This window comes from Erpetoichthys calabaricus, chromosome 12 (genome assembly GCF_900747795.2).
Source record: "Erpetoichthys calabaricus chromosome 12, fErpCal1.3, whole genome shotgun sequence".
NCBI lineage: Eukaryota > Metazoa > Chordata > Cladistia > Polypteriformes > Polypteridae > Erpetoichthys > Erpetoichthys calabaricus.
The window spans coordinates 125,596,413-125,612,513 of NC_041405.2; the positions used below are offsets into that span (position 1 = coordinate 125,596,413).

General features: G+C 37.9%; 1 protein-coding gene across 1 annotated transcript in view; it reads left to right on the forward strand.

The window, feature by feature from the left end:
* The window catches only part of f8 (coagulation factor VIII, procoagulant component), a 127,976-nt gene that overhangs the window by 98,343 nt on the left and 13,532 nt on the right, over nt 1-16,101 (forward strand). The window contains exons 19-23 of the mRNA XM_028816098.2: nt 3,165-3,236; nt 7,041-7,126; nt 11,558-11,713; nt 12,338-12,482; nt 15,169-15,317. Coding sequence (XP_028671931.2) covers nt 3,165-3,236; nt 7,041-7,126; nt 11,558-11,713; nt 12,338-12,482; nt 15,169-15,317 — 608 coding nt within the window. The remainder of the gene's footprint in view (nt 1-3,164; nt 3,237-7,040; nt 7,127-11,557; nt 11,714-12,337; nt 12,483-15,168; nt 15,318-16,101) is intronic.

The window sequence follows — 16,101 nt, forward strand, 5'->3', positions numbered from 1 at the left end:
GGGACACAGCGGCCCAAAGAACTAGTCAAATGGAAAGCAACTTCTTTGTTTCTTCCAGTGACTCATACACAGTACAAACAGAAGAAGAAACACATGGTGCTTTAAGCAAAGATTGAGACACAAGTAAACTGTCATTACTTTAATTTATTAAAAGATGCCTACCATACAGTTTATATAAATTGTATTGTAATGTTTTCACTTACTTTTTAAAGGGCTTTGAGATGATGACTACTGTATATAATTGGCAGTACAAAATGATTAATTGATTTTCATTATCTTATAATGAAAAATCATATGTCGTCTTTCCCTGTGAAAATAACGCACTCTGCATTTGAATAAGAAATAAATATATACAATATATATATATATATATATATAAATATTGAATGGCAATGTGGAAAAATTACCATAATAAATACGTATTACCCTTCTTCACCACTGAAAATAAGCACTTTGAAGCAGTCCATTCACCCTCGACCTTTTGTTTGGTTATCTTCCAAGAACACTAAATCTGGATGGGACTTTGGCTCACCTTGGGACACAATTGCACTTGTGGACCCACTAAAACTACAATTGTCAGTTAACACCTGCATCTTTAAAACTTGGATAAGAAGGAGATACCCTGAAGAAAACTCACATGGGAACAGTAAAAATGTGCTAACTTCGCATTAACAGTTAAAGGGAATATGATTTGAATCTCTGAAGTCTCTAAAGCTATGAGGCAGCAGGATTAACCGCTGTGCCACACACAATTGAAGATGTTATACAATATATGACATGAAGATTGAATAACTGAATGTAGAAGCGAATATATGATTTACTGTATATTATGTGAAAGCTTGAGGTCTCCGTGACCCCTTGAACCCTTGGATCATACGTCAGACACCAGATAAAAGTCCAATTATTATTTATTATATAATAATAATGTGCACCAAGCACCCTCCTCTCCACAATACTCAATAACAAACAATAATAATCAATAATCAATCCTCCACACTCCCAGACACTTTGCCACCCTTCCTCCCAGCTCAGCTCAGTGTACTGGGCTTCCCAGAGTCCTTTTATACACCCTGACCCGGAGGTGTTCCCGTTCAACAGTCCACAGTTCCCTTTCCCTTCCGGGTCAGGGTAAACAGTCCTTTTCTTCAACCCGGGAGCACGTCGTTTCTTCCTGTCACGTGACCATGACGTACTCCCGGGTTATAGGGCACATGCGAGCCTACGAGCCCCCCTATAGCGACGCCTGGTGGCCCCCAAGGTATCCAGCAGGGCTGTCTATAAAAACTACATAGTCCATGAGGCCCTGCTGGAACTCGGGGCATGTCCATGCTGCTGGGAGAGCTCCTCCTAGCGGCCTGGGGGTGAGGGCCGGAGAAATAAGCCGGCAATCCACCACAATTACTAAGTGGTTCTTTGATAACTAAGTATTTCAAGATAGTGGGGAATACAGGAGTGACTTTGGGTTTTACTAAACAGAACTCCACATTCAGACAACAAAGACAGCTAAATCTACAACTACCACACAAGAGCAGCTTGTCTACATTTTTAAATATGGTTATTTCCAATGATAGCCTTCAAAGTTATTTTATTTTTGTCTGGTGTTGTAAACTTCTAATCTTGATGCCATAGTAGCATAGTGTGGCCTGCAGGGGGAGCACATTGCCCCAAACCTCCAAACACAGCTACACAGACCACTTCTAAAGTGCAAATACGTATTCTATTTCTCACAAAAATACATAGGACAGTCTTCTCAGTAGTTTTGCGCACTTTCCAGTCCCTTTAAGTCTCTTTTCTCCTGTCCTCGACTTCTCCCAGGCGAGTGTTACTTTCTTCTACACGGCTCTGTCTCTTACAGACAAAGTGGAGGACTCACATTTAAAGCCTGACTCTGAAGCGCCTCCAATGTCCATACAGTTCTCTCTAGGAGGCACTTCTGAGTCAGGTGGAGTCCTCCTGAATTAAGGCATTTCCAGTATCTTTTGCTAGTTCCCCCTTCTGGCCCACATAGAACCCAACAGGGCAACCCTATGGGACTATAACACTCAGCAGGATCTGCAGGAATCCATACTGTGGTTTGCCAGCAGGGGCACTGCTTCCTAACATATGGGGGAACAAACTGTACAGGATAAGCTGTCTCCCATGAGTCTACTTTCTTTAATAATAATTCTTTACATTTACTGTATATAGCGCTTTTCTCAATACTCAAAGAGCTTTACATAGTGAATAGGGAGCCACTTCAACAACAACTAAGGTGCAGCATCCACCAGAATGATGCAGCAGCAGCCATTTTGCACCAGTATACTCCTCACACACTCGTTATTAGGTGAAGAGGGGTGAGAAACAAGGTAGAGACAGGGGATGATTAGGATGACAGAATGACTAGGGTAAATGTTCACTGCTGGCCCTAACAACACCTCTTCCAGCAACAATCCAAGCTTTTCTCTGTTGGTCTTCCATCCAAGTACTGGCTAGGTCCAAACATGCTTAGCTTCTGGTGGATCACGTGTCCTAAAGTGCATATGGTATGGCTACTGCCATACCAGGAAGGGGACTAACAAGCATCCTGGCCAGTATGTCTCTTTCTTGAGGTCATTCCTCCATGATGTTGGCCAACTAGCCAGGTAAGAGATTCACATTCATAATAGCAGGGATATCATTCCTGGTACTGCAGATCATAAGGTGGGAGGGGTTACCCAACCGCATGGGTTAGCTATCGATCAGTTGGTTGGCACACTAAGAAGCTTGGCCTAGGGCACAAAATAACCTAGCACCGGCACTGGCTGCAGCTGACACTGTGCTGCTCCACGTCCACCTCCGGTCGTTCATGAACATCCCCTTCCTTCCACAAACTAGGATTCAGTTCAAGGTCCAGTCGCTGTCTTTATGCTCATGTGAGCATCCAAAAGGTTCATATTTAATGTACACTGGTGATTCTAAACTGGTACTGAGGTTACATTGTGGTGGAAAGTGGTTTCCATCAGGAGAGCCTGTTACTGTCAGCCTTTGATGATAAAACAACAACAACATTTATTTATATAGCACATTTTCATACAAATAATGTAGCTCAAAGTGCTTTACATGATGAAGTTCAACAAATTCAAGTTCAAGTTCAACAAATGAGGAATGTATGGCCACTTCTAAATCTTATGATTTTTTTTAATCAGAATGCACAGAACCACTTGGAATGATGTCAGGAGTAATACAGGATGAACAAATTACATCTTCTGGCCACTATGGTAAGATCATTGTTTTATCTTTAGTTTAAATTAAAGTGTGAGCTGTGTTGAATAAACAGTATAATGTGTCTCATTGGATATTCATACTAAAACTATAATAAGTTTAAAGATGGGACGTCATATGTAACTGGGCCATCTATAGTGCTTGAGAAATAAAATTCCCCAACTTAGTGAGTAATAAGGTATATTCTAAGGACTATTTTACAAATAAAATGTGTGAAAAGATCAGACTCGACACAATTAAAAAGGTTTGGGGCAGCCACCCATATATTATCCCAGGCTGCAATGGGCTTTGATTTTAAGACAGAAGTGTCTTCGGTGGAGTCCAGAAATGAACTGAAATCAGGTTGTAAAAATGGCGGCTTTAAATGCCAAGACCGGAAGTGACCTTCTTCTGACGTCACAATGGAACTGAAAGTGACATCGTCCTGGGCACCATAACTGGAAGTGCCGTCGTCCTAGGCGCTGGAACCGGAAGTGGCGTCATCAGGAATGAGTCAGACAGGTTTTCCCACGGCTTGTCTGTAGAGACAACAAAAGAAGGTTTAGCGCACCCCGCCACCCCGTGGCCTGGCATGGAATTACCCTGACTTGGTCCATACAACGTCCTCTTACTCGCACGTGCGTGACAAATGACTACAACATACCTGCTTGGTATAAGTAGAATGATGTAGGTAGAGGAAAGAGGCAGTACGAAATTTGTATAGAAGAATTTGTTGCAGATTATACTGAACAGGCTCAGATTCAGCTAATTTTTAACATGTAAGGCACATTATATGCCACTCTAAAGGTTTACTAAAACTGAACCCCTCTTTTAAAATTGTTTAAAGCGAACATAACAGGCATGACAGAGGAGTAGAATGACATTCTCTGATCGAAAATTATTACAGGGAGCTGTAATTTACTAAATGTTGTAGAAAAGCAATACCAAAAATATGAGCTTATTCAGAATCATAAGAATAATCTTGACAACGACTAACTATTCAATTTAACATAGTTTGTTCTTTCCAAATCATCAAATGTTTTTTTTTTTCAAAATATCGTCAAGGTCTCCAAAGTACTACATTAAACTACACTACTTCATATCTTCTTTCACCTGGGTATACACCTCTATTATTCTAAACCTTGGTGAATCCAATTCAGGGTCACAGGGAGCCAAAGCCTGTTCCAGAAGTTGTGGGTACAAGTCAGGAGCCAACACTAGACTAGGCAGATGTCTACTGCAGGACCTGCTCATGCAGAGCCAATTTAGAATCACTTATTATCCTAAGACATGCACCTTAGGGGATGAGGGAGGAAACCTGGAGTACCTGGAGAAAAACCTTACATACCAAGGAAAGTCAGAGTTTGAGCCCAAGGTAACAGATCTCAAAGGCAGGCGCCATAATTACTCCATTATTGTCAAGACTTCTGCAGTGTCACCTCTTAGTCTTGGATTGTGTGATCTAAACAAAAAATGCTTCTTCAGAGAGGAACTGGGAAAATTTCAGTGCCAGTGAAGTAGCTAGACATTTTCTTGTACAAACTGTAGGTTCTTGCAGTTTGCTTAAATGCCTGATTGGAAACACATGGACCGACATTTTTTTCCTCCAGTTTTAAATTATCGGAAGGCAATTTTTATTTTGACTGATGCCTTTATCCAAGGTGACTTAACAAAATTTGAGATACAATTAGTTACATTTAATTATTTTTTTCCAATTGGTGCACTGGTAGGTGAAGTCACTTGATGATGGTCACACTTTCAACAGCAGGATTTGAACCCACAGCTTCAGGGTCTGAAGTCCTAGGTCCAAAGCGTCAACCACTGTATCACACTGCTCATCCAAACCTGGGTGTGAATGGGGACAGAAGTGGTAGTACAAATGTCCACATTTAACTTATTCAATTTGCCCCTTACTTTATTTGGACTAACTTTATGGTTTTCTTTCTTTATAAAGGACTTTTCTTTTGTGTTGCTTCTGTATGATCATATGCAGATCACCCTCCCATTTTAATACTCTAGTTTCCAAACCAAAAAAATAAATAAATATTTTTTAAAAATAAATAAAATTTAAAAGGATTAGCTTAAATAATGCACAGAAAGTCTTGTCAAATATACAACAATTATCTTTATATACTAAATGCTGGGTTGAAAAATGCAAAAATGTCACAAGATGAATAGAGAACTAAGGCGCAAAAAAAAACTTTATAGTCAAAGGTGATGTACTTCACTTTAGATAGATAGATTTTACAGAAGCTCCAAAAAATAATCAATTTCACCATTGCACATTCACAAAAATCTCCAGTCCCACGCCTGCTTTTTCCACTCCGTCTGATGAAACCTGTCCAGCATTAAAATAGTGTCTGAAATAAGAGGTGTTAGCTGCTTCTCCGCGGTACCCAAAATATCACAGTACCTGAACTTGCTATAACTTGCCATGAGGAATAACAACACTTTCACAGGTAGTGGAAGCAGAAACAAGTGTAACCCGTTAGACAAGGTAAAGAAATAAAATAACGTGACAACAGGAAACGGGAGTGCTTTTAATGAGGAGTTAGGATGAAACTGTGAAACAGATCTGGGTGTGAAAGATATCTTTTTGTTTCCTGTTTTTTCATCTCAGCAATTTTCTACATGTTGCACATTGTCTTGGTGCTGTCACAGAACTGACTATACTTTTAAATGTTTTTCAGTGGGTTATCATTTTTATTTCTTACTAGCTCTTTGCTGTGTAAATGGACTGCAATTTTCAATAGAATACAGTCGTTTACTTGTTTTGTCTGGCTGTTTTGTCTGACGACTCTTGACAAGATTTCTCATCAAATGTCCATAGGTGGCAGTATGCAGCCTTTTTAGCATCTGCAAATAATAGAGAAATAAATTCTGGTCTGAGGAGAAAAAGCTAAAACACATACGTTTAAAACTGAATGTACATACAAAAAATAATAATCATGTTAAAATGAGACTATTGAAGCTGATCAGTGATATCTGGATGGCACCATTGTGCAGTGATTAGACTTGATTTCTCATCAGTTCATCATCTGAGGTTTGAATCCCAGGATGTTTTTTGTCTGGGTACTCCCGTTTTTCTTTCACATCCCAGGAGATGTGCATGCTAAGTTACTGGGCAGTTCTAAACTGGCCCTCTATGTGGCTGAGTGAGCCCAACAATGGACTGGCAATGCATCCACAGTTGTTACCTGCCTTGAGGCTTGGAAAGTCTTCTGTCACACCCATGACCCTGAATTGGATTGAGTTTTAAAAATAATTAGATACAGAGTCAAAATGTTGGGGGTTCCAAAGGAAGGTACCTGTTTTAATTGCCTATAACAATATGGGGGAAAAATGTAATTTAAATAAGTTGGGCAACACCACTGTGTCTTCTTCAATGGACATCCTTCGACTGACACCTTGTCAGGGGGCACTGAGAATGTAAAAGCTTTGCTACTGGAGGCAGCAGTAATGGAGACAGTGCAGCTTATGGGGTTCAGTGTTCTTTATCCAGCTCTCTGTGACTGAGGACAGAAAGGGACACTCAGGTCAGTAGCAGTGTTACATCCAAACTCTCTTATAGTGTCCCCTTTAAATTCTCCCCCATAAATGGTGTGTTTGTCTTTTAGTTTTCTGATTTTTTTAACAAAAATGGAAAAATGTTCTAAAAATACATTGGCTGTAAATTAATACTTAGAAACAATACAGTAAATCACACCTATTGTCAACAATTTGATGTCATCATGATTCAGATATTTCTCCATAATGTGAAGTAATTACACAAAGTACTATGGATGGAATGGATATTGTAATATTTCTCAATTTTGTTTAAGGTGACTGGCAACCTAAACTGGCAAGGTTAGACTTTTCCGGGTCAATCAATGCTTGGTCGGGATTGGATACCAAGTCTTGGATACAGGTGAGAATTAAAATATTGCATGTTGCAATAATAGAATAAAATAAAATATTCAGAGCTTCTCTAAATACAGTATGTTTGTAACTTTTTAACATAATCTCATCATCACTTTAAAATGATTTTTCTGATTTATTAACAGTTACAGACCACTGTTCATAACATGTTGTCTATTAATTTTTTAATTATTTGTTCATTTGAGTTCATGTTTTCAGACTGGTGGAATAAAAGTATGTTTATTTTCAAATTGTTCTCATTTACTTTTATTCAATGCTCTGCAGTCATTTAGTCTCTGAGGTTTGGACTAACAGTGGCTGACACCATAAGACGAAATGAGTTCATCAATTTTGTATTCGTTTTGTTCCTATTTTCTTTAACATTTAAAGTTTGCTTTTAATTTATGCTGCAATGAACATACGTTTGACTGATATTTAAAGTAATTCTCATACTTCCTTAAAAATTAATTTATTCAGCATTCCTAAATTGTCAAAGGTGCAGAAACATCATAAATTAATTTTCATTAACAAATCTTCTATAATAAACACAATGGTTTTGATTTGTAGCGATAAAGAAACAAATAATGTAATACTATTTTAACCTATTTTCCATCTTCTCAGTTTAACCTGTTCAATTTCAAATTTGTACATTATTAAGCTGTGATATATGCTGAAAGATGTTTTATTGAGTATATAAATTACATTGCAATAAGTAAAACACACTTCAGTCAAAGATACAGTGAACACTGCATTCCAGATATTTGTTTAATGTTAAATCAAGTCAAACTGAGCCCCCATTCCCTACCCAGTTCAGAGAGCTATATGAACAGAATGCTCAATAAGACCGAATTCTTCATGTACTGTAAATTGAGACATCAGAAATGTTAACAAGAAACTCAGAAAGTTTAAAAATTGTAGATGTTTTGAGCATGCATCTCACAGACTAATTTCACTACTGAACAACAATATTAATAAAGAATGAAGAAGATACTCCCCAATATAATACCACGAGATCAAGTTGGATTTACTGTATTTACACTAGACTATTATTAAACCTTTGGTGATTGTTTAGTGCAATATGTACACCTACACTATCTGAATTCCCAGAGGTCCTGTTATCTCTGAGCACAGTTTTGGTATAGCTCAAGGGCAATATCTCTTTACTCTGTTTGTATAAACAATATATTTCACACTAGAATAGAGAAACAGGCAGCACTGTCCATTATCACCAAAGCTATTTGCAGTTGCTATTAAAACTCCTGCTGTCCTTCTTTTGTAACATCTAGAAATAAAGGGAATCATAAGGAAATCTTGGAAAGTGAGAGGATGCCTGAGGAGTGGAGAAGAAGTGTACACAATAATGTGGATGTGCAGGACTGTAGTAACAACAGGGGGATAAAATTGATGAGCCACAACATGAAGTTATGGGAAAGAGTAGTGGAAGCTAGGTTAAGAAGTGAGGTGACGATTAGTGAGCAGCAGTATGGTTTCATGCCAAAAAAGAGCACCACAGATGTAATGTTTTCTCTGAGGATGTTGATGGAGAAGTATAGAGAAGGCCAGAAGGAGTTGCTTTGCGGCTTTGTTGACCTGGAGAAAGCATATAACAGGGTGCCTCGACAGGAGCTGTGGTATTGTATGAGGAAGTCGGGAGTGGCAGAGAAGTATGTAAGAGTTGTACAGGCTATGTACGAGGGAAGTGTGACAGTGGTGAGGTCTGCGGTAGGAGTGACGGATGCATTCAAGGTGGAGGTGGGATTACATCAGAGATCGGCTCTGAGCCCTTTCTTATTTGCAATGGTGATGGACAGGTTGACAGACGAGATTAGACAGGAGTCCCCGTGGACTATGATGTTTGCTGATGACATTGTGATCTGTAGTGATGGTAGGGAGCAGGTTGAGGAGACCCTGGAGAGGTGATGATATGCTCTAGAGAGGAGAGGAATGAAGGTCAGTAGGATCAAGACAAAATACATGTGTGTAAATGAGAGGGAGGTCAGTGAAATGGTGAGGATGCAGGGAGTAGAGTTAGCGAAGGTAGATGAGTTTAAATACTTGGGATCAACAGTACAGAGTAACGGGGATTGTGGAGGAGAGATGAAAAAGAGAGTGCAGGCAGGGTGGAATGGGTGGAGAAGAGTGTCAGGAGTGATTTGTGACAGGCGGATATCAGCAAGAGTGAAAGAGAAGGTCTACAGGATGGTAGTGAGACCAGATATGTTATGGTATATATGGTTTGGAGACGGTGGCACTGACCAGAAAGCAGGAGACAGAGCTGGAGGTAGCAGAGTTAAAGATGCTAAGATTTGCATTGGGTGTGACAAGGATGGATAGGATTAGAAATGAGTACATTAGAGGGTCAACTCAAGTTGGACGGCTGGGAGAGAAAGTCAGAGAGGCAAGATTGCGTTTGTTTGGACACGTGCAGAGGAGAGATGCTTGGTATATTGGGAGAAGGATGCTAAGTATAGAGCTGCCAGGTAAGAGGAAAAGAGGAAGGCCTAAGAGAAGGTTTTATGGATGTGGTGAGAGAGAACACGGAACAAGATGATCCGCTGTGGCAACCCCTAACGAGAGCAGCCGAAAGAAGAAGAAGATAAGGAAACAATGTATAACAGATCCATATTCATCATTGTCATTAAACCTGTTGGACGAATTTCATAGGATCTCTGAGTTCAGGATTAATTTGAATAAGAGAGAACTTTTCCCAGTGAATGTTCTTGCTTGTCACACTAAAATGGATTACTATTCATTGATTGCCTTTGAACAGTTTAAATATTTATGTGCTATAATGTTATAGTTACAAGAAAACTTAATGACCTATTCAAATATAATTTCTTCAATATGCCGGAAAGCAACAAACAAGATGCATGTTTATCATAACCTTCAAAAGCTCTTTTATCATTTTCATATGTTAGATTGAAGGGGATTGATTACTTACTTTTTGGAGCATCTTAGAATATACTATTGTATTTGTAGTACTATTTTCATTTGCTGAGTTGTGCTTTTTATTATATTTTGTTTCTTAAAAAAACACAACTAGATAAAATTGTAACCTACTTAATTTGGTATGCCATATTAAAGACAAGTCTACAAAAAAACCAAAAGAGAAGGTAGCGTGCAACTGTTAAACTTCCAGCCTTTATGATTGGATCATGAATCAACATACAGTGAGACCTCAGAAGGAAGCAGAAAACAATAAAGCTGCACCTGTCTGGTTATCAATGGAAAGGAAATCTTGTTCAAACTGCCTTCTTTATGAATTGTTCTGTGTTCTTGTCAATATTAACTTTTACCAAATTATTAACAACCAAGTAGTGCATCATTCACTCAAAATATGGTACAACTGTAGGAGATACTTCAAAGCATAATACTATTCTCATATGCACTCTGTATATATTCTTATATGTCGTATATAGTCTTCCTTAACCTACACTGCATTTAATCATGGAATTCATTAGGTGTCAGGACCTTTTGTATAGATAATGTGAATAACTATGCTTTATGTATAATCTTAAAGTAACACACTATTTTTTGTATGTACAAACTAAAAGGTTTGTCAGACTTTGCGTGTGTTCCTTAAACTATACTTGATAATAAAGATGAAGACAGAGGTAGTATTTCCAAACTCTGTTAATGCATTTCAAAGATATCACCCCTGGGTGATTTTAGACAACAACGAGAATGCACCTGGTGCACATCTGAAACACTAGGGAGGGGGGCTTACAAAAATCAAATAAGTGACAGTATACACAACAGCATGGGTCGGTTGGTGACCTTGATATGATATTATTTTAGCTTGACTAAGCGACTCCCTAAAGTTGGGACTGTGTTATTTTGACTTTCCAATCAGCATCTCAAATAAGGATCAGAATTTAAACATTTGCACCATATATTCCTCTTTTTCTGTTTTCGCAGCTTAAGGATGGCTTCTTTCACCTGCATAGAGAGCTCTTTTGACCGCATGTTGTCTGTTCACAGCAAAATCTTCCACATGCAAGCACCACACCTCAAATCAACACAATGACATAACGACGGACTTGCCCACACCTGCCCATGAAATAGCCTTTGAGTCAATTGTCCAATTACTTTTCAGCCCCTGAAATGAAGGGATTGTGTTAAAAAAATGCTTTAGTTGCCTCACATTTTTATGCAATCATTTTGTTCACCTCACTGAATTAAAGCTGAAAGTATGCACTTCAACTGCATCTGAATTGTTTCATTTAAAATTCATTGTGGTAATGTACAGAACCAAAACTAGAAAAAAGTTGTCTCTGTCCAAATATTTATGGACCTAACTGTAACATTATTTATAAAATACACTTATGTTTTTAATAAGTTGTTTTTAAATGAATTGCAATAAAGAAGTCATTTCTGAAATTCAATAAACTTAATATACAGTATAAATAAACAGATTAAATTAGATGCTTATATCTTCTAGGTTGATCTACTGAGACCAATGCTAATTCATGGAATTAAAACACAAGGTGCAAAACAATACTTCTCTGACTATTATATAGCTCAATTCCTCATTTCATACAGTTCTGATAATGAAAAATGGAAAAGATACAAAGGGAATGTGACCAACACAGAAAAGGTTTGTGACCACCATCTTACTTGGCATGAAAATGACTACATGACAGATTCTAGTAGTTATCTTAAAAAAGGATAGATAGATAGATAGATAGATCAGAATATACTGATAGATAGATAGATCAGAATATACTGATAGATAGATAGATAGATAGATAGATAGATAGATAGATAGATAGATAGATAGATAGATAGATAGATAGATAGATAGATAGATAGATAGATAGATAGATAGATAGATAGATTTCTACGGTTGCCTCTAACTATCCAAAAATAAACAGAAATCTGAATTTGTCAGTAATTATTTACAGAGAAATAATGTTCCTCTATTTTATGCAAAATATTGATATTGTAGATCGATACAGTAACTATCATTCAGAGAGAACACTTCCTTGATCCCTTGCCATACATAAATATGTACTGTGCTAGAGAACAGAAAACACTTTCATAAGTGCTGTCTAGTAAGGGCCTACTATAGTCATTTTTGCATCAATCAATGATAGATAGAAATACAGTAACGGTTTGAAGGTAGATAAAGCAAAATAAAGTAATAGTTTAAATATTGCTTCCCTTTATTGAACCATTTGGATTTGCATTTGTGATTTTATTTAATCTTTTTGTTTTAAAGATATTTGGAGGGAATGTTGATGGTTCAGCCATAAAGGAAAATGTATTCTCCCCTCCAATAGTTGCTCGTTATATCAAAGTTCATCCTTTGTCTTTCAACAAACGCCCTACCCTTCGAATGGAACTGATTGGCTGTGACTTAAACAGTAAGTGTTGATTTTTTTTGTTCTTTCACAACTGTATATATTTTTCACTGTTCTGTGTGCTTGTGTGAGTAAGTACACCTTGAGATGGATTAGAAATTGATCCCATGGTGTTTTCTGCCTTTTGACCAATGCTCTTAAAATACAATGTTGCCTTCCATAACCATGAATCAGATCAAGCAGGTTTGATAATGACTATCATTGCACCCTCCACACATCCTTCTGCTGATACCAGCATAGGAAAGACATCCCCACCCATAATTACAACAGCGCAAGTGAGCAGAGAGCTGAGGAGACTTCGTGCCAGCAAAGCAGCGGGTCCAGATGGAGTATCGCCACAACTGCTGAAGGTCTGTGCATCGGAGCTGGGGGGTCCTCTATAGCGCATCTTCAACCTGAGCCTGGAACAGGGGAGAGTCCCGAGGCTTTGGAAAACATCTTGTATCACCCCAGTCCCAAAGGTATCACGTCCTAGTGAACTGAATGACTTTCGGCCTGTTGCTCTGACATCACATGTGATGAAGACCATGGAGAGGCTGCTGCTTCACCACCTTAGGCCACAGGTTCAACACGCCCTTCACCCTCAGCAGTTTGCATATCAGGAGAAGGTGGGAGCGGAAGATGCCATCATCTATATGCTACACCGATCCCTCTCTCACTTGGACAGAGGCAGTGGTGCTGTAAGAATTATGTTTCTAGACTTCTCTAGTGCCTTCAACACAATCCAACCTCTGCTCCTTAGGGACAATCTATCTACAGAACACCATTCAAATGTGTATTACACTTTAGTATATTTAGCATCTTCAGAAAGCATGTAGACAGTTTTATTTACTCACCCAGTGACACAGAATGAGTCTTCAGCAGAATCTAAAATTTCAGTGAATAAAAGTGCATCCAAAGATAAATTTTCTTAATTGAACTGTATGGATGTGGAGAGGCAGAGTTTAGTCTGTCGCATTCCATGCAACGTGTAAAGCAGTCCTGGATGGCGCATCACTAAAACACCCAGAAGCACTCTGTGAAGGACAGTACCCTAAAATAAACAGAACTCACACTGTCTGGACAATTCAGAGAAGCCAGTCAATCTAACATATGTGTCTTTAGACATGGGAGAGTACCTGCTGGTACATGCAGACTCCACACAGGCATTGTGGGTGAATTCAAAATCACTCTTTCATTTTCCTGTGGCAGATGGGCCAATTACTATGCCACGGTGCCCATTTGTATGAGAAAAAAGTCAAACTGCATAACTACTAGATGACACTGCCTGCCAGATCGATGTTTTTCTGGCTCTATGATCATATTTTTCTAAACATATTTGCTGATAATTACTGAATCCATCACAAACACAAATTGAATCTCTGGGTAAAGTGCTTAGGTGAATTTCTTCTTGTCTCTTTTTAATTTGGTTAGTGCATTCAAAATGTGCATTTAACTTTTCAAAGATGCAGGTGTCTATAGAAAGGTGTACATTGACTCTCCTGGACCTAAATGTTATGTTTTTGCATTCATTTGCTGCTTTGTATGAAACATTGTTGCAGTGGGTTAGTGCTGCTCTCTTACAGCTCACATCTACATGAACTGGATTTTGGTTATCTCCTTGGTCAGCATGATATTTGTATATTTTCTTGTAAACAGTAAGGCTTGACATTTATGTAACTATGCTGTATAATGCATTTTGAATTCACCCAGATCTGGACCCGGATTTACACCTAAAACTGTTGGAAATGGCTCTGTTTCTCCATGATCCTGTAATTGATAAAGTAATAGGGGTAGATGTTAGTTTCTTGTTCAACTGTCATTGTGTGATAAGCACACACACAAATGCAAATTATTAGTCAGTCAGTCAGTCAGTAAGTCATTGTCCAACCCGCTATATCCTAACACAAGGTCACGGGGATCTGCTGGAGCCAATCCCAGCCAACACAGGGCACAGCAAATTATTAATAAGTTATCAATGTTAGAATCTGTGTTGGAGCACAATATTATTTTATAAAATGGAAGACAATGGGAAGCAAAAGACTAGGCAGAAAATGATTAAAAAGGAAAAGTAAGTAAGAGGAATAAACTGACCATGATAGACTAGAATCCTGTGTCCATTCTGCCTAAATTCTGTTGATGCCAAACCAGATTACAGCTCCACACATAACAAAAGTAATAAATTTTTTTTTTTAAATGGGAAATTGTCAGGAACACTGTGACATCTGGATACTTAAATGACAATTTCAAATGTTCTTAGAAAAGTAAAAAGTTAGATGTGGCACTTTGTCATTGACCCTAGAGATAGGCTACAGATAAAAGCTGTTTATAGGGATTCAAAGAGTTTAGATAAAGTAGGGCTTATTCCAGTCAATAAATATATGGTAATGAAAAGCAAAATCAAAATTTTCAAATAAGCCCAAATTTATGTTTATCTTGTAATTTTCCAGAAATAAAATCTGTAAATATCAAGTCTAGTATACTGCTGAGGACTTAATAAGGTGTGAGAATATTTGCAAAGCTTATTTATTTCTCATAATAACAGTGAGTACTTGGAGTGTTTCGTCCATAATATACTTTATCATTTTAAATATATCAGCTCTATTGATATGTGAAATGTTATTGTAGAGTCTTTTTGGTCTGTCAGATTTGGATATTATGCACATTTATATTAAAATCTAATTTGCTTTGATTTATTTTCTTTTTCTAGGCTGCTCTTTGCCATTAGGAATGGAGCGAGGTCTTATCCAAGACAATCAGATTAGTGCGTCTTCATTTTTCAAGAATTGGGTTTCTTCCTGGACACCCTCTTTAGCACGCCTCAATTTACAAGGAAGAATAAACGCTTGGAGACCAAAAGTAAAGTCATATGTCAGTTATTTTATGCTTCAGATTATGTAATCATCTAAGATCTTTAGCAAATAGTTCATATCAAAAGAGATATATTCTACATACAAAATACCTCAACAGTGTACAATAAGTAAGACATATGGCGCAAAGATGGCATTGCCTCTATTGCAAAAATCAGGCTAAGAATTTAGGCTGTAAAAGATCTGGGATCAGAGGACAACTGTGGCAGGCAGCAAAGGCAATCTCAGTTAAAAATTAAAATAAGAATTTTAAATTTTAATATTATAGGTGCTGATGCACTGCTCTCTGGAATCTAAAGAAAGAAACTATTCAAAAATGTTTTCAGTGTAATTGTAGCTTTACTACCTCATATACTGTATATATGTGTGTGTGTTTCTGGACATGAAAAAATCAGTAACATGTATATACATTATTTTAGTATATCAATCCACCAATTGCTCAACTCACTTTGTTGATTCATTATATGATCATAAGGGCCTGGAACCTATCCTGGCAGTACCCGCTGCAAGGCAGGACCAACCCTGAATAGGATGCCTCTTCACTCCATGATATTCACACATACACTACATATGCACGCTAACAAAACTTCAAGTCATTGGTGAAACTAACACACACCTATTTGAGGTCTGAGATGAATCTAGAAAACACAGAGAAAAATTACTTGAACTTATTGAGAAATTACAAACTCATATATTCTAGTTAGTAAAACTGAACCTGGACTGAAAATTACAGTATGTCCCTGGACCTGTGAGACACAACTGCTAGCAGCATA